Source organism: Ischnura elegans, chromosome 8 (assembly GCF_921293095.1).
Source record: "Ischnura elegans chromosome 8, ioIscEleg1.1, whole genome shotgun sequence".
In the NCBI taxonomy this organism is placed as follows: domain Eukaryota; kingdom Metazoa; phylum Arthropoda; class Insecta; order Odonata; family Coenagrionidae; genus Ischnura; species Ischnura elegans.
In genome coordinates this window covers 24,491,166-24,511,184 of record NC_060253.1, presented here as the reverse complement: position 1 = coordinate 24,511,184, position 20,019 = coordinate 24,491,166, and the positions used below count along the sequence as shown (strand labels likewise).

At 38.5% G+C, this 20,019-nt stretch overlaps 1 protein-coding gene across 1 annotated transcript in view; it reads right to left on the bottom strand.

Moving 5' to 3' along the window:
• Positions 1 to 2,394: 2,394 nt before the first annotated feature.
• Positions 2,395 to 20,019, bottom strand: part of LOC124164534 (progestin and adipoQ receptor family member 4) — an 83,946-nt gene continuing 66,321 nt past the window's right edge. Inside the window, exons 3-6 of the mRNA XM_046541896.1 lie at positions 18,893 to 19,111; positions 13,445 to 13,548; positions 12,019 to 12,156; positions 2,395 to 11,727 (exon numbers count right to left, since the gene is read on the bottom strand). Coding sequence (XP_046397852.1) covers positions 11,449 to 11,727; positions 12,019 to 12,156; positions 13,445 to 13,548; positions 18,893 to 19,111 — 740 coding nt within the window. The 3' untranslated portion in view covers positions 2,395 to 11,448. The remainder of the gene's footprint in view (positions 11,728 to 12,018; positions 12,157 to 13,444; positions 13,549 to 18,892; positions 19,112 to 20,019) is intronic.

The following is a 20,019-nucleotide window of genomic DNA, read 5'->3' as shown; positions in this document are numbered from 1 at the left end:
GCAGCACGGATGGGACTCGAGGAAGTCGCAGCAGCAGGAGTGGCAGGCGTCGAGCCAGCAGAGAGAGGGACGACGAGACAAAAACTTTCGCGGCGATGGATACGTTCACCGGCCGGGCGAGATATCAGCTGATCAGCGGCCTGCACTAAACAATGTAGCGGAGGCGCGCCAACCGGAGCGACAGCACCTTGTCAATTCCATGATGGCGGAAGGAAGCAGTCACATAACCGAGCTTGGATCGGCGGGAGAAGGTGACTCTGAGAGGATCGCGAGAATATTTAGGATACGTGAAGGTAACGTAAGAAGGGACGAAGGTCGGGTGAAGAGAAGAAGGAGGAAGGAGAAAAGGAGGAGAGTAAAATTTAAAATGGGGCAATTAGATAGGTGGCGAGAGTGGTTACACCCTGGAGAGACGGTGGAAGGGTGATGTGACAGGAGAAAAGTGAGGGTAAATACATGTGTTATAATTTGATATCGATGATTGCAGGAGTGTTTGTTGATTGTTTATTAAGTGCATGGTTGGTATTTATATGCTTGGAATGAATGATGACAGTGATGAATGAATGAGTAAAGTGAATGGAGAAGGGGAGTGATAAGTAAGAGAAGTGTGACAGATGGAATAATGAAATGCCGGTGTGTGAAGTGGAGTGAACTGTGTTTATGTGATGGAAAGGGGGAAGTTCAAAACTGAAGGCGTTGGGGCCACGCCCGTAACCCATAATACTTTGTTTTTGAAGGCTTTGAAAAAGAAAATTGCATGTCATTCCATTTTCTTTTCCAATGGGGCAAATGTAACACCTAATTTTGAGTGGTTTGTTTTGGTTGTTGGTGTGACGAAATAAAAGCAATAATAAGCAGCAGAGGTGGAGTGAGGTAATTGTTGGGATTGTTGACGGCGGGAAGGAGATGAAATGAGAGGAGTCGGATTGTGATAGTTATGGCGGACGGGTGTTCCCTCGCTCCCGAGTATGTATTATTTACAGTGAAATAAAATGTTTGAAAGTAACGTGAAAACGAAGTGAAATTAAATGAAACGTTACACGGTGTTCTTGTTAAAATGTGAAAACTAAACTGTAAAGGGTTTGCAATGGGGCCCCCATCCCTGATGTATATTGGGAATAGGGTAGTTTCCTTCATCAAAGAAAACAAAAGGCATTGATGGCGATTCGTTACCCACCATTCGTGTATTCATAATACACAAATTATTTGGTTTTTGAAATAACGGTTTAGACGAATGGCAAGGGTCAAATTTTATCCTCATTTGAAAAAGGCCAGATTGGCGCCCATGCGATTCCACTCCACGTGACGTCACAGGGACCTAGTTTCTACACGAGAGGATAGGAGTTATGCATCGTCAGAGGTTACCAATGCATGCATGAGGCACAGAGCTCAGGGAAACATGTCTTAATAATCACCTATTAAAACTGGCTAAGGTCGGAAAGTTTTCTTCGCTTGATAACGTATTAATAAACCTTTTTTAAGCCATGCGCTACCAGACAGGAAGGTACTCAGCTACCCGTTAGCATCCTGCGTCCTATCAGCGGTCAGAGCCTCGATCAAGGTCACCTACCAGGCGGGAGGGGGAACCAGAAATGCGTCGCACGGACTTTATCCCTTCATTCCTACTTACGCGTCGCGTTTTCGCGCGATTGAAATTTTTCACTTTTCATTTGATCGCGAAAAATAGATATCGTCATTTAAAAATCTAAAAGCGTGAAATACGTACTCCAGGAGTAATAATCTTTCGATTTAGGCAATAAAAAAATAATAGGAAACCACCCTATTATAATGAGGGAGCAATGACGAGTGAGAGAAGAAAGATAGAGGGGCTGTAACCACTGCCGGGATCTTGGATGTTCTTTCAGTTTACAGTTCACGCACTAGCTGGGTCCAAGGGAAATGGAAGGTGCTATATGAACCTCGGGCTACCTGAGGCTATCTGTAGTATTTGGTCCTTGAGCGTCCTGCATTGACCTCACCATTTTTAAGAGTTGTTTTATCCACTGAGGTTAAATTTCAAGAAAAATAGGGTACCCTGGAAACAGGCCACCCACCATGCATGCAATGACTACCTTGAATGTCATGCTTCGCTACTGATATCTATCTTTCCCCTCACTGTTCTGCTACACATAATACATTTCTTTAGAACTTCTTCCAGCTGATGTTATTAACGTGAATATTTGTTAATTAATCAAGGTTTTGCCTGTTGACAATCATTTTCAAGGTACATACTGAGTGTAGTCATGCCAGCTCACATGCAGATCACTCACATACATACACTCATTATACACATTATCAGTCAGATAGGAGAATAAAAACCTTTGGAACCATAAATTATTAATGTTAAGGGTTACTTGAAGGATAGCCATTCAAGATAGGTAAATAAAATGCTGATTTGTAGTACATGATTTATTAATTGTATTTTAAAAATTTTGCTAACCTGGAAAGATATGTACAATATGTAGGTACAGTCCAGCTTTGATACAGCATCTCATTAAATAGACAAAGGTAATACAAAAATCAATTGTCAAATTTATCACTCTGTTTGAAAAACTAATGCTAGCGGAGATTTATTGTGTGTATCTTGCATCAAAGCACTTGGAAAGAACCGTTAGGAGAAAGTTCATAAAAATAGATAGATTGGCAATAGATTTATTTTTAGTGTTAGAGAATTTCAACTTATGCCCTTTCTCAATTCTTGTAAGGTGTGACCTTATGAGTTATTCAACTTATTAAGACCACGAAGTAGGTGCTATAAGTAGAGAGATAGAGTGAGTTTAATTGATGCCATAAGTAGGCAGCAGCAATAGGCCAGTAAGTAAATAATGCAATAGCTGTAGGCGAAGTGAATGGGCAATCCATCCTAATGGTTCTTAAGAAATGAAGTAGGCCCATCTCAAGAGTGATTTTACTAATCGACAAAACCATATGTTTGGTGATATTTTTGCGTTTGTTGAAATTTGGATATATAATGCCATCAGTAAATCTTCTGAAATAGAGGAGAAATCTATTTTTTGTAATTTTGAACAATTCTAAATGTGTGGTAAGAGACATTTTCTTATTTGCCACGGTTTCCTTGTTTCCTTGAATATTTTTCACTGTGGAAGACATAGGAAGGCATTAAATGTAGTAAATTTGGCATGCATGTAGAATAATTCATTTTTTAACTGCTCATTATTCAGTTCAATTGCATTCATCTTAAGTCATCTGTAAAATTTATTATATATCCTATTTAAATTAATATTTTAGCATACTAAAAGTATTCGTTCATCAATGCCGCTGGAAATAAGAAAGAAAAGTAGGCTTTATAAGCCAATTGCTTTAAATAAATATCTTCAATCAATCCCTCCCTGTTACTTTAACAAATCCACTCTCTCTGTGTGTTCATCAATCATGTACATATATGGTAATTTTGGAGCATAGTCTCCCCTACACTTTTATTCTGACTTCTTTATTTCTTCTTTTTGCAACTGATAAAGAAACACCAAAATTTTCCTTCACTTGCTTAGTCTGTACACTGGCCAAAAAACTGTTAGAATATCTATTTGAGCTCTATCATATTGGGTAGATGTTTGATTTATAGTAACATTGAGGCCCTTGTGGACATTTTGCAAAGCAATCTTTTCTATTGGGAGCTTCAAATACCATAGCCACCTTCGCACTGTTGAGGAATAAAAAAGACCTAAAACTTCATTTTCTTTGCTGAAACTTTTCATGTTTGGCTCAAATTCCAATCATTTTCAAGCAATAAGGCTGGCAGACAGTGTTCATAGGGGTTGCCAGGGTGATATTGGAAGGGGAGGGGAAGGTTATCCCCAGAAAAATTTGACAAGAGGAAAAATCAAAAATGTCAGTATTATACAAGAATTTTATACGAAATTAGGCTTAATGTAGTTTCTGAAGTGGTGAAATAAAAAAAAATCTGGTGGAGAAGCATTCCCTGTTGAAGTGAGAGTATTACCCCGGACAGTGGGTGGTCCCATACCCCCCCTAACCAACTTCCCTGGCTATCCCTAGAGCAGTGCTGAATGTTGGAATATGGATTACTGAAAAGGAATCAGTGGACGGTATGGAGTTTCTATTCTTTTATTCCTCAGCATGCTGTTCTGACATGTCAAGTGTTAGTTATTTAACCTACTGAAGCTAGAAAAAGTCTTGACAGAGCCCTGATTAGGAGGTATGAAATTGGGAATCATAATCTAGAGAAAGTGGCATTGTTAAATTGTTAATATGCATGGAAATTTCTTTGGCTCCCCAAATATCTAATAGCAGCTTAAGATACATAATTTGACTTTAATGCATTATTGTTACATTAATTTCAGTTTGAAGTGACTGATGCAACCCTATATGTTTCATTAAGTATACATACATGACCGTGGCTTAAAAAATGAGATCATAGGAGATGTTAATCCACCATCTGATGGTGAGATTAGAAAGAAATGAGAAACATGGAAAAGTCAAAATGGCCAAATCAAAGGATTATCTTATGCGTGAGTGCTGCTTTGGAATGATTAATGCATGAGACTAGATGGCATAAGCATAATGCTTCCATGATTATTTTGTTTATTTGGACGTGCTAAGGGAGTTTGCAAAACTCAGTTCTTAAAAGCCAAAGTTTGCAGATCTCATAATGCAGCCATTGATATGCAATTTCCTCCCTTAGCCATTGCCCGTGTGAAATATGGTATAACAAATGTATAGCGTTGAAAAGTCTATCTCTGAAAATAAGGATACCCAAATTATGTGTTTGGACTATAAGTATCATTCATATGGAGTGAGATGATTTCAAATAGGTTCAGTTTAATGAAATATTTACATGATATAAGTTCAATTCTAATCGTCTAAAACCTTTTATTGCTCTCATTTAGTGTAAATCAAAAATAATATTCCCTCAGCATTAAATGCCTCTCATATAATGTTCTAAAAGGAGCCCTAGTTTCTGAGCATTAAATTGTTTTGTATGTAATCTCATAAGTGCATCAAAAACAGTCAATGAGTTGTATTTTGAACTCTATGAAATTGTTTGCTGTCAATGCACCTGTGAGTATATTATTTAATGCCTATGTGTATAACCCTCTATGTATGTTTAAGTTTATTACTAATTACTTTCCTTTTTTATAGTAATGTAAGATGTAAACGTACGTTCAATGATTCACTTTGTGAAAACTTTCTAATGGACAAAAAATGCCGATAGAAAAATAAGAAGAGCCTCCCTTAGCCCATGAATTACATAAATTTAACTATTTATTGCATTTCTGGTGGAAATTCAGTGATGCCAATGAAATGCCAACTCGATGGAACTGCAGAATGTGTTGAGTGGTACAATAATGAGAGAGTTCATCATAAATTTGTTGAGAACCAATCATCATAGACCTATTGCATTACTGAAAGTGGGTGCTACATCTGGTGAAGATATGTCAACCATGATTATGTCTTTGAGATAATAATAAGATGAGCAAGTCAATTATTTGCTAACCCATGGAATACTTACGGCTTTTCAATTAGGTACAGAGTGATAGTATGCTTACATATTGTCTACCTCGTAATGCTATCGTATGCTTATATTACATATTTTGAGTTATGAGCTTGAATGTGTATTTCACATTCCTTGCCAAATATTGCAGTGATCTAGTCTTCATATTTATTGAAAATTCCCCTTGCCATAGCTACCTTAGACTTTTTAGTGTTTGCCCTTTCTTATTAGTGAAGTTTTTCATGAATGAATAGATTATTGATTTTTATTTGCATTTGCCTTGTCTCATAATTTTTCATTGAAACTATAGTTCCTTCTTTTGTTATCATCTGCAAATTTTAGATTGCTGGGTCCATCAAAAGCATCTGTTGGATTTTTTGAAGTTCCGAGAGGATTTTTTTCGCCATGATTTTAGCATTGAGTACTATTGCTTGGGGAAATTTCCCTTACTGTCCCTGAGAAGATCAGCATGTATTGGTATATTATTCATACACGGGGTGAACGCACAGAATCTATGTGGGATGATTCTGGAAAAAACTTATTATGTTTCCACTCTCTCAATATGTCATCAATTGTGTAATTCTTCTCATTATTTGTTAATGAAACACATTTTTAACACGGCAATATGTACATGTTCTGATGCTCTTTAAACTGATTCGCCATCTGAAATAATGCCGACTCAGGATATGATGGAATATGCTCAATGATTGGTCCTCTAGAAAGATTAGTATTATTAAATGAGGGTCTACTGTGTTATAAAGAGATAGTATTGTAGTGTGAAAGGGTTGCACTTGTGCTAAGAGTTTTTTTCATATCTGAGGACTTGGAATATATGTGGAGACAAATTACTAGGCATTGGCACACTTTACATTCCAATGGTGGATAGTGAGTTGATTACTGCTTGGAAGGAAGGCTCTCCTTACATTTGACAAGCAAAAATAATCATGTATTACGTTATTTTTAATATTTTCCAAATCATGCTATTAATGTAAAAATGAATTTTCCTCTTTTAATCGGAAGAAATATTTTATATTAAGACTAAGAGAATGTTATATTTTACCTAAAAGAAATTTTTAAGTAGTAATCATAAAATCCATGAGTCGTAAGCACAAACATGTTTTCAAAACATAGTTAAGGATAATCAGGTAAAATACTATGTAATGAGAACACTCTTTGACCAAATTTGGTGATCAGGGTATGGCCCAGTTTGGCTACCTATTTAAGCACCTGACCCTAGCTCTCATTTCCTGACGAGTGAATATTCACATAGGTATAGCGTATTTAATTTTGTTGTAGAAAAGCATCCAGTTTTCCAAACAATTAAACTACAGCGTGAAGGAACGCAATAGAACCAGGCACATAGCCAGAAATGTATTTAGGGGGAGGGGGGCTAAGTTTTATTAAAGTCAATCATCTCTTTTTAAATAGACCACATTATTCAAAGATTTACACAACATTGTTGAAGTATGCATTTGTAAACAGAAAGGTATTTTATAAAAATGATCACTTGCTAACTCACTCTGTGTTTGGTCAGTCACACCCAATTTTTTGGGAAAGCTGAACAAATTTTTGAGGGTGCTCAAGCCCCCCTTAACTCTGCCTGGCAATGTGCCTGAATAGAACTCATTGGGAATGGGGTAACAATATTTATGAAAGTTAAGGCCTATCAATTGAATGTCCTTCTACTTCTTATGGACTTTGAAATATTACAGCCTCTCAAGTCAACGTGGACGAACCATACTGTTTGCAACAACCAGGCATGAATGGCTCTTCAATGACTGATGACAAAGCAGTGCCCCCTGCGTTATATTGGGAGGGGGATGAGGTTCCAATAGTCTCCCTCAGTGCTTCCATCATGTGGAATCAAGGTGAACTCCACAGTCACTAATCCAATGACAGTTAATCATTAGTCATTTCAAATAAACCCTGGCTAAGCGAAATATTTTGTCATGGTAAATGTCACCCCTGCTATGTATTTGCACATGTGCATGTGACTGTGCACAAAATCTCGTATTTAGGCCTGAAGATGGAAGAAAGGTTATTCACTCATGTGGGATGATTCCTTGAGAAAGTATGTCTTTCCTTTAAGGTGAAGTTCTCCCGAACCAGTTTGCTCAAAACTTTGTTCGTCTAATGTAAAATTTGTTTTTAAAATGATTCAGTGATGATATGCAATACAACTTGTATTTCTGTTGCCACTGAAGCAAATAGGTATTTATCCTCTGGAAAGAAAGAGGATTGAATGAATGGATTTTTTTTGCAGGTACCATGATGTTGGAATGTAACCCAAAACTTATTACCTCATGAATGGTAACTAGTTGTATTTGTTTACTATATATGATTGTTGTGTTTTCATTTTGAGGGCTCTTTCTCATTTGCTTGCTCTGAAATCAACCACCAAATTTCATACATAACTTTTAACAGAGCTCTAGATGGCCATACACATATCCTTATTCACAGGCAGTGGCGACCATTCTGGGTATTGGCGACTCCTCATCCTACTTACATCAAAGTCAATATTTGATGCATATAGAAAAAACTGCCGCCGTTTTGATATTTATTTGTATTGTGCCAATATGAAATTTTTTTATTTTTTAACTTCGACTCCAGAGAACTGACCCTAAATGACTTACTCATTGATTGCAATTGCTTTGGTATTGTCATATTCCTCAGAAATGCCAAACAAATTAAATGTTTTGTGATTGTTTGGGTGCTCAAAACTTTAGTGTGTGAATGCTCATTAACAGCTAGCTGCATGTACGTGTTAGTATTACACAGTTATGCTTTGGGCTGTAGGTGTGGCATGCAAGAATTGATTACTCGAAAGAGGATGATGGAAAGCCTGTTTAACACCGGGTTGGTGCTAAAAGAGTGGCATCCAGAGACACAAATGATCTCTTAGTTGATGCCCAAACACCCTCCACATTTTTTTCCTTCCATTGTAGCACTGAGGAGATCAATTGCAACTCCCCCTCCAACCACAGGTGGCACCACTCTCAGTGGAGTGAAATGACACCTTCCCTCCTCGTCCATTCTCCCCCTCTCTTCCAGCCCTCACTACACCATGAAACCTCATTCTGAAGGGGCAACTACTTGGGTGCGTATACCCACTGCTGAAGTTCCTGCAAGTGATTTATTTTTGGATTATTTTTCCACACTCATCCATGCTGAAGCATCAGCAATGAAAAGAAAAAATAGGTATACACACGCAAGCCCCCATGCCGTCATACAGCAACGAGCCAACATGCTAAGTTGTATGGGTGCACGTTGTACATTTCACTGTAGATGCATATATGACATGTGCACATATGTGTATTAACTTATGTGTTATTCACTTATTCGTTTATCGAAAGGCAAGAAGGATTAGTTGTAATAATGCACAAACGGAATCACAAAGAAAGGCTAGTGGTGGCCCCAAAGTCAGGGCACCCTCCCCAATATAGTCACAGCAAATGGCCTCAGTGGACCATTATTATTTATTTATTAATATTGTTATTATTATTACCTAATGATTATTGTTAACCTCATCAATTCTACCATCTCCATCTGTGGGGGTAAAACAGCTGCTCAGGCACTCTGATTTCCATTCTCTTTGTTCCAAAAAATAGCCCCAAGTTCCTCTCTTTCTCTAAGATGCTCCAATTTATGCCTCTGTCTCCTCAGATTCCTCTAAGTAACTTTGATATGAGGCAATGACCCCTTAGTGTTTGTCGTTGATGTCATACCTTCGTGGCATCTCACCTTCAAAAGATTTTCTTTCTTATCCTTAAAGAAGGAAACTGGCATTGGAAAGAGTGTCTGCACATCGATCACTGTGTGAGATGAACTTGCAGTTTATGAGGTGTTTTATCTTTATGTTCTTGATCAGATAATTGAAGATGGAGAGGAATTGTGAAGCTCTTGAGGCTGCCAAGGCCTATTATTTCACACCTTAGTCTGTGGCAATGAAGAATTGGTTGCAGGAAAGCATAGTTGACTCTCTCTGTGGAGCCAATTCAACCTCAGAAGTGTATTCACTTTAATTCCATCACCTTCCCCCACAGATGCTCTCAATCTCTTGTACATTCTCCAAATGAGGCCAGCTCATTCTCTATTTACACGTCTGTATTTACAAGAATGAAAAAGAAAATTCAATAAAATTACCTAAGCTAGGAACATGTTTTCCTTTGGAAAGTAATCTTTCCTTACTATAAAACAGTATTCATCCACCATTTGAACTATTTGGATGAAAATATTTTCGGAATGCCTTTGTAGACTCAATGTAACATAAAAATCCCGTCACTAAACTCCATTGCTTCCCTGCTATTAACTTTTAACACAGGCTTTGTAATGGAGAATGACCTTGGAACAATGCCGCTCACTCACAAAATACAAAAAATACATAACCCAATGGCAGAAACAATTTTTATGACTATTTTTCCACCATTTCTTCAGTTGTGAATTACCTTGATTTGTTGACCAAGGCTAGTCACAACATCAGGAGACTATTCAGAACCAGCTTATCACCATTCACTTCAGCTCAATTTCCATATCACCAGTCTGAGTGGGTGTGTGATTGTGAAGGTAGCAATGGGTGGTGGAGTTCTCATGTGGTTTATTTATGTTGGAGGATGCAATGGCAGGCCGTGTCTTAGGTGTGTCTGTCGTGTAATTGTGCTTCAATTCCAGTGTTGTCCTCAAGGCATCTTTTTGCCAGCACGAGGGAAAGAGAGAGAGGTTAGCTTTAATAATTTGAAAGAATGAATTCTAGCCCTGCTGAATATGATATGCTGACCTCTTAAAGATGTTCTCCAATGAGAACATCTTAATTTTTCTTACTCGTATGTTTAGAAAAAATCAATTTTGGAGGTTAAAGGAAAAATAAATGATTATAAGTTTTCCTTACGCACAGCATTAGTGAATGAGCTCAAGCTGGGGCTAGGCTTCAAGAGCTTCCTGCTGGTTCAAGAGCTTCATTTTCCATTTCTCCCGAAATTTTCCAAAAACATACAGGTTTCCATCATCAAGAGTTAAGTGCTGCGGCTTTGTATGTTTCAATCAGTCAAATGTGGCCTAAGTGGCATAGCAGACCATGAAATGTCATTATGAAATGACACAAAAGACGGCCACTGAACCACAGTAGGATTTCTATTTTGTATAGGTACTTAAGCTTAGATAATCGAGAAGGAGTTGATCTCAGAAACTTATTGGAAAAATGGAGACCTTAACCTTTCTGGAAGTCTTAGAAGCCATCACTGCTGCATGATAGTGATAAACTTCTTTTCTTAGATGATTCAATTCATACGAAGATAAGGTTGGTTTGGTGGCTAGAAAGTTGGCTTCTAAACCCATTGGGGGGTTTAAATCCTGTCGCTGGCAGAGATTATTCAGAGACTGCCTGGTCCCAACTTGAATGTTGAGTGAAAATCACTGTAAGTACAGCACTCCATCTTTCAGACTGGAAGCTAAGCTATGGTCCCCTTGGCACCTTAAGAACTGGCTTATGCCGATGCTGCGTTTCTCTCCACCCTACCCACCTTCTTTATCCATCCCTATGGTTTAAATAACAGGGGAAATTTGCAAAGTATTCCTGTTATTTAATTAATATTTTTCTCAATGGACAAATGCTTTGCTAGCCGGACAGAGGTGACTATGGATTCAATTGATGTAAATTTCAATCAATGAGGGGTATTCAAGGAGACAGAACAAAAGCTGGTTTTTATTAAAGCTGATGTGTGTTTCCAGATGGAAATATTGCCTCATTTCTTTATTTATTAAGTGCTCTGCTCATAGCTGTAGTGTTCTTCCCTCCTTTTGTCACAGATCACGCCAACCCCGGCATGTTGGTCTTGAGAAGTCCCTCTGCAATTCCATCCCATACCTTCCTCTCTCTCTTTCTTCCACGACGTGTGAGAGTTAGTATTTTTGTGTGTTGTGAGTGTTTGTTTGTGTGTGAATGTGTGTGTGTGAGGGTATAATCCTTTCACATGGCTCTATCACAGTTCGGAGGCTCGGCCGAGGGCGTCGCCCAGGGGCCCCGATGCGAGCGGTGGCGTTAGGGGAGGGGGAGAGGGGCCAGAGCCGACACCGCATGGGCTGGCCGAGGACATCCACAGGAGGTCCCTAACGGTGGCGTGGTGCATGCAGTAGACGGCTGACACCACCAGTAGGTGCATGATGTTGTGGGAGTTGAGGATGAGGTCCACACGCCCTGGCATCCACTTCTCGGGGACGTGCATCGCACCAATGGCACCCCCCACAGCCGACACTGCATCCTGCGGTGACAGGTGGAAAATTATGTAAGGATACACTCACAAATTATGGCCCAATCTGGGAATAGTAGTAACCTATTGAAGACAACACATTGTGCTGATCAAAGTCCTAACGAAAATCACTTCAACCCGAAGACACCTACTGGAACATTGGTGAAACTGTTGTCGCCAGCAACATTATTGCAGAGAATACCAGGAAGAAGGGAGCAGAATTTACTTTTAATAATTTAATGAACTGATGGAGGGAGCTAATATTTAATGGTGATGATTGACAGGAAATGTGAAATATCTTACTTGCAGGACGACGTGGACCATGGCGGAGGGATCACCCCCACCGAGGCCGGATGATCGGAGGCAGCAGAGGAAGGCTCGCATGCAAAAGGGCAGAGCAAAGCACAGCCGACGCTCCCAAGGTGACCATGCCGTTAGGGCCTGCGTAGCAGAGAAAAGAAGAACGTTATGAAGAATGACAAAAGAGAACCTTGTGCTGCACGGTTGATTTCTTGCAATGCAGGTGAGATCTTATTCCCATTTCAGATACGATTCCCATTTGAAATTAGAAGAATGCAAAAACAAAGTTAGCGGTGATTCCATACCGTTACACCTTAGGAATTAAAGGAACTTACACATCATGGTATCCCTAATGTTGCCTTTTTCCAAAAATTTTAATATCTTTTCGAACAGCTTATTATTTTTTATTTGTTATAGGAATTAAAATGAAAGTTATTTCATTAAAGTAATTTACACAAAGGCTGAAAAGTCACCATGGAAAAAATCATTTGGATTAGCTGGGATTAAAACCCATGTCTCACAATTGGTGGTCAGGAGTGCTAACAAATACATCATCAAATACAAAAGTCACTCATCATAAGCTGTGCTTTGGAAAACATCCATCACTTACTAGCAACTATTGTTCATTACAAAAGTATAGTTACTCAAGTTTGAAGGGCTCTAGCAAAGTAACGGTTATATCGATTAGAATGCAATTTGCATAAAGGTTATTATAAAGTACGATGAATGTTGGCAATGCAAAATTGGAATTAGTTTTTTGAAGGTATATTTATAAACCAAGAAGAGAAAATGTAATGGTTTCTCCAAACTTCCTGCACGACCATGAAGTTTGCGACCTAATGAAACCGAAGTTAATCATTATATTGATTTGACATCAATACCAATGGTAAGTCTGGCTTTCATAAGTTGGATATAAACATACCTTCAAAATCTATATCCAAATTTTTATAGTCAACGTACAATGCAGAATATAATAAACTTTATTTTGATGCAAATTAAGTTGCAATACAAATAGCCTTTACCTAGCTACAGACCTTCAAACTCGAGTTTCTATACTTATGAAATTAGTTATAAGATGGGTTCTGCAAAAAATGTGATGGTGTAAAAAGCACTTTTAGAATCAAACTATTGGTTCCCAAGTTCACTTCTTGGAATGGTAACATGGTATATTAAAAAATAAATGAATCTTTTCAAGTTATTATCTAGATCTAAGACAAGGTTTCTGTATGAAAAGGTCAAAACTGGTTAAACTTTTAGTAGCTGTGCTTAAGCACTTAGGTGCTTGGAGGAGATAGCGGAAAGGAATCAGGAAAGACAATCATATTCATTTCAAGCATTATGGTTCCAAAGAAGATTTGATTAGCTATCCTAATCAATGACAAGACCATAATTTGTGGTCATGGTGGGTAGTTGGTGTGTGGATACTGACCTTATAGAGTCCCCAGAGGGAGAGGATGGAGTAGGCGGACAGAAGGGTGGATCGCCATCCCCAGGACAGGCAGTAAACGGAGGCGGACACCATTGGCATGGCCCCTGCGGTTCAGGAAATTCAGAGAGAGAAAAGAATGCTTTAATTCATATTTACAATGCAATTGTTTGATAAAATTTGAAAATATACTCTGAGTCTGCATAGCCTCATTTGAACATTTGATGTATTAAATTGAGTATGATCCATATGATGCATACAAATACAAATTGAGGATGGCATTGATATTTTAGTGGAAAATATTTGTTTTAGGTGATCGACAAATATATTTTAAAAAAGTATGATAGACAAGTCATCATGAAAACAAGATGACAAATGCGCACCAATATGAAACAAAAGCAAACAAAAACAAGCCATTTGGTAATTTTGCAGTGTTTTACCATTATTTATACAATATTCACTGTTTCAAGAGTAAGAGCATCAGTATGTCTGATAGTCCTTGCAAAAAGTTCTAATAAATCTCTGACATGTAATGAATAGTCAATACCAAAAATTTTGTATGTAAAAGGTATTTCATTTTTACAATTTCACCTGTCTTGGACGAAATGAGAAAAAAATAGTAATAGCAGACCATATAGGTCATGAAATATTCAACCAATGTCAACAGTGAAGACTCCTAAAAATTCCATATTATCTGGAGGAGAATAATCCAACCAGCCATGGATCAATAATAGATCAACCAGGCAGCTATCACATTAATGTTGTATGTATGTATATATATGTACCACCAGACGTGGAGGGTCCCTCATCACTTCAACCCAAAGACACCCGCTGCTATGCTGAAATTGTTATTTCTCCATAGCACTCTATTTTTATACGGAAATAATGCTAAAATAAAAGCCGATCGAGGGTAATTTGGAGATCAATTTGCTTTATAAATACATCGTCAATAGGTAATACAGATTGTGCATGGTGGGTTAGTTTGGTATCTGAGACTTTGGAGTCAGTTTTTTCCTCTTTAACGAGGGAAAGATTACGTTAAAAAATTTACGTTACTTTTGGTTTTGATGCCAGTTTGATAATTTTGATGGCTTGATATTTTGGTGGTTTGGGATATTGATGGTTTTGATGTGGTTGTCAGTTTGAAAATAATGAGAAACATATTTTTCTGTTTACCGGTTCTACTTCTTTAGCTACCCGCGACGATTAATCGTCGGACTTCATCTATTCGCAGTTAATTTGATGACGTCATGAACTCATGTCTAGCATTTCACCGCGTCTCAGCTACTCTTAGCTATAGCTACAGGAGTAAACTTCGACATGCGAACCAGACTTAAGAGGTGCTACAGATAGTTTGGAAATTCGGCAGTAGTTTGAATATGGCGTTCTATTGATTTACGTCCGATAGGTGCGCCTTGAGTCCTATCATCTATATCTCCGTAGATTTCTTCGCAGTCTTATAAACAGCGCGCCGCGGTGGCCAGTAGCTACGATGTGCCGGCGTCCGTTTGCCGCACTACTCGATTCAACTCGGCGCCGTCGATAGCGGCAGACCAACGAAACATTGTTGTTCGTCGTGTAGCATAATCACCAGGCGCCATCACGCTGCATGTTCCCGGAAGGCATGAGAGAGGGTGAGAAAGAAGCCTAAGGGTACAAGTGATATTTTTCTCAACGGAGTTTGGTAAAGTTGTAATTGTTAGAAGATATAAACAAAAACTTGGTTGCCATGGGATACGGGTGAGTCTCTGTTCTGTGCTGACATTGAGTGGATTATCAAATGCCTACTAAATATATAATTGATCTTGTTTGTTCTCTATACCTAATTTTTGTACCTAACATTGCATAGAAAAAAGAAATCACTTGTACCCCTTGGTTTCTCACCCACTCATATGTATTATTACACACGCATCGGTGATAATGATGAGACAATGATTGTAAAGTCAGTTCATGAAAAACTTGGTTTATACAAATGGTATAGGACAGCAAATGCGTATGAATAAGTTGACTTTTTTATCTTCAGCAAAAATACAGAATTTCTTAGAGTTTTCCTGAATAGTCAATTCATCGCTGACAACTTGTAATTCAAAAATATTATCATCTCTAGGAATGAAATTCCCCAAGATACGAGCGATAGTGCGTTCTTGGAGGTGCTAAGTCCATTTAATGGCCTCTATCCCAGTTGGGTCATGTTTTTCCGAGATCTGGACAGCGGATGATCAATGCATCAGAAAATGCTGTCCTCCCAAAACTAGATTCGTATTATGTATTGGAATATTCGAAGACATGAAAAGGTTGGTATGAAAGGGAGTGAAGTGAAGAGCTGCGTCGAACAAATCTTCGTATCGTTGAATCACGTCGTAATCGTCGTCACACATCCGTAAGCAGTGGCGCAGCGAGGGGGGGAGGGTTTTGAGGGTTAAACCCCCCCAGAACACAGAAATTTTTAAAAGTTTAATCCATTTTACTTCATTGGATTGATATTACTAATAGAATAGTGTAATGATTAATAAAACATCCTTCAGAAAGCCGTAAAACTGACCATTTTGAACCGTTTATCTTAAAATTCCGCAATTTATTAATCTCGTACTTACCGCTTATCCTGGTGGGTAGTCGATACCCCTACACACCCCGGTATTAGTTGCACCTAAGCCCCCCCAGTAGGCCGGCCCTTATTTTTCAGAATTGCGAAAAGTTATGTTTTCCTGGTCTCAAAATGACCCAAATGAGGTCTATATTCACGTGTTAAAATTTGGTTACTTTAAAATAACGGCAACCCGTGCCCCATGGGCCCTAAGTACTAAGGACCCTCAATTGAGTTTTTTGAGGTCGAAAAGTGCTAATCCTATGTAAAACGTAAAATTCTTTAGGGCCAATTTTCTGTTTGTTTTGATCTATCTCTAAGCGTTTAGGAGATATCGTCCGTCGTAATGTAATCCCCCTCAGGGCGCCTCCCCGCACCGCGGCACCGCTGAGGTACGGCCCGCACCACTTACTAGAGACTTCCTCTCAACCCCCTCCCCTCCCTCGGAAAAGACTTTGCTCCTGATGACAAGATTTACATGCTAGTGGTGCAATATTGAATAGGTTGTTCCTCTGGTGTCATGATTAATGTTGTTAAAGCCTATAATGTCAATTTTAACCCTTCAACGCCGTCCTATGTACTAGGTACCGACCCCTTAAACCTTGATTTTTTGCCGCCATACGGCCGCGAACCATTCCAGCAGGCTTTGTTCCAAAGTGCTCTTTATGTACAAAATATTATAAGCATGTGATACAATTGTGTCTATGAATTATAAAGGAATGAAGGGAATGAGCAGGGCTTCCAGGGCTCCAATAGTAGATAGAAATATTCAAGGAAGACGAAACGAGATAGTCAGTTCACGGATGCAGATCACTGTAGAGAGATAGTTCTTGTGTATACCGTGCAAGGGATAGAAGGTGCTAAGTTATTTAGGATGTAAGGAGAAAAGTGGTGAAATAAATACTTTATCATGAACGTGATGTTCATTTTAAGAATAGACCAACATGGAAAGAGTGTAATCAAGACTAAATCCAGGCATTGAACTGGCAGGAAAAGAAAGTGAAGAAATACTCGGCTTAAATTTACCTACAGTGAGAGAACTACTGTGTGTTTTCTCTATCACCTAATGGGTTCGAAATTTGTAAGACTTAATGCGAGAAAAACCGTGAGAAATGCGTCTCATCCATGGTACAAAACTAGAATTCCTGTTGTTACGGTAAATAAGGTGATTTAAAAGTTAGAAAAATGACGCAAAGAATGGATGAACGTGCAACGACATAAAGAGACCGCGAACTACAGTAGAGATGAGGAGAAGAGAATCTTTCGTAAGAGAACTTGATGACTTGTTTGAAATTGCAAGGAGCGGTACCATTGAATTTTTGACGCACGACGGGGAAAGTGCAGTTAATCTCTCGGATAAATGTGCTTGGTTCTTACGCAAATAAAGAGAGGAGAACGAAATGCAGTTAGTGGTGGAATAGATTTCAATATATTCAAGAAGAAAGTAAAAGGTGTAGTTCTCCGCTCCTAACAGTGTCAGAAGAATAAGAAATACAATGAAAATGTATTTTATTTTGGTTAATGTACCGAAATTCATGGACAGAGTGAAAATAAATTGATCTCTTGGATTGGAAGTATTGTTATTGCCCCTAAAGGACTTTACTTTTACATTTTACATAGGAATAGCACTTTTTCTGCTCCAAAAAACTCAATTGAGGGTCCTTAGTACTTAGGGCCCTTGGGGCACGGGTTGCCGTTATTTTAAAGTAACCAAATTTTAACACGTGAATATAGACCTCATTTGGATCATTTTGAGACCAGGAAAACATAACTTTTAGCAATTCTGAAAAATAAGGGCCGGCCTACCCCCCCAGCCTTAATTCCTAGCTGCACCCTTGTCCGTAACCACCGAACTCTAAACAATGAAAAACTGATATTCCCTCCCCGAGTGAAGCCAACTAATTGTGCATCTGCCCATCTTGAGAAGGACCTCTAGAATTGCACTTCATTTACGTACGTGGGAAATAACGAGACGTTGAATTTTCTTCGCACATATAATTCGAATGAGATCGTGACTTTGAGGATAAATAACTTAGACCCCGTGCAAAATTTTTTATACCTCGAAATGCACCATCCTCACATCAAAATTTGCGTCGGTTCCTATTTAAAGTGCATGAGAGCCAAACATGTTTGGAGGCCGGGACTGGCTTCTAAATGCTCCTGTGCGCGTCGCATGGTGACTAGTACTCCATTCCTTCGAGTTTAGTGCTCGTGCCAATAGAAAAATGCATAATAAAATAGAGAAAAAACACACCCGGTTACTCATGCAACTCCATTATTAACTGCAACTTAAGTAATTTATGGGTAGATCTCACGCATACACTCAGGTTTATGCATTGAAAAGGACGCATATCTCCTTGACGACGGAGAAAACAATGGGAGTCAAATAAGGGTAAAAAACAATCTCCTTGACGACGAGAAAATAAACAAAATGGGAATCATGTAATGGAAATATTGGAATTCACGATTTTTCATCCTGAATACTTTCAATTGTGCCTATAATTTGTGTTTATTTCATTTTTGTAATAAAAACAAACTTAAACTCCCTATAAGTCGGTCCTTTTGTTGACGTATTACTTGCGTAAAACGTGTGTTATCATTTATAAATTTTGAGGGGAAGGAGAGCAGACCGTTTTCTAAATTTTCCTGTTTCTCAAGGATTTAATACTCACATCGGAGAACATAATTAAAATTTAAAATTGTCTAATTGTGACAATAGTATTCTTCATACATGCAGAAAGCTTTCAAGACCATAGCATGAGTTTTAAGAGAGTAATCCCTCACCGAAAAAGACCGATCGAGCAGGAGATATTCGTTTTAAGTTTTAAAGTTTAGAAACTAGGTGTGGTTGACAGCTATCCGCTTACCGAAGCTCTGGCTGATCCAGATGCCGAGCATATCGAGTTGGAGCAGACGCCGGTAGACGGGTTCGCCGCAGCGCGTGTTCATGAAGAGATGGTAGAGGAAGGAGCCGATCCAGGGCGAGATGGCACCCACCACGTGGCACCACGGCAGGAACCACGAGTCCAACCGCTCCCACGGAAGCAGACGCGGCACCGTCACCAGGATGTAGAGAATGGGGATCCCTGCACACACACAAAGACACCATTATAATCATTATGCCATACATATGTTTGCGTTCCACGTAGTTTGGAAATTTGAATTTCGGCCCGCGGGACTGAAAAGATTGCAGACTCCTTACTTTATAGCATATTTATTACTGGTAATCATTACTTTCAAATTAATGTAACAAATGCGCATGATTTACTCGTTGATTCCTCAAAACAACAGACTTTCTCGGTATTTAGCTTGCATTATAATTTCCACCAAATTTTGCTAGGTATTCCGGAGTCGATAGACTAAGAGCTATGAATAATGATAATCTTTTATGCTTGGTGGAAAGAATATTGTACGTCCACTTTTTATATGATAATTGTATATTTCCAAAATTTTTAATACGTCCAAATAAGTTTTAATTTAATATTAATGTTATAACTTATAAGAAAAGGTTCTACAAAATACCACATATTATACACTATAGACAAAGAAAAATTTCTGCTATCGGGTGGATAGTTGGAATCATATTGCCAGCCATTCGTTAACAAGGGAATCAAGACACTTCCTATACGGTTTGCGTCCGATGTCTTTTTCTGGCGAAAATTTTCGTCATATCGGCACCACTCACCTCCCGTAATTAATGTTTACCAAGAAATGATGTGAACATAGGCATAACATTTTTTATTGCCTTTCAAAAATTTGAAGCGTTGTTACGAGAGCTTCGAGAGAGCAAACAAATCATTCAAATGATAATTATACAATACCTACCACCAAATTGGGAACTTATTTAATTATAATGTTATTCTTCATCGTTACACTTCAATGTTATGCTTCATTGTTATCTTATTGATAAAAAATATTTTTTTTGCTGTGCTGTCGGGTGTGCGCAGATTAAATGTTTTCTTTGGGTTACGAAATATTGTCGTTAATCCATCCG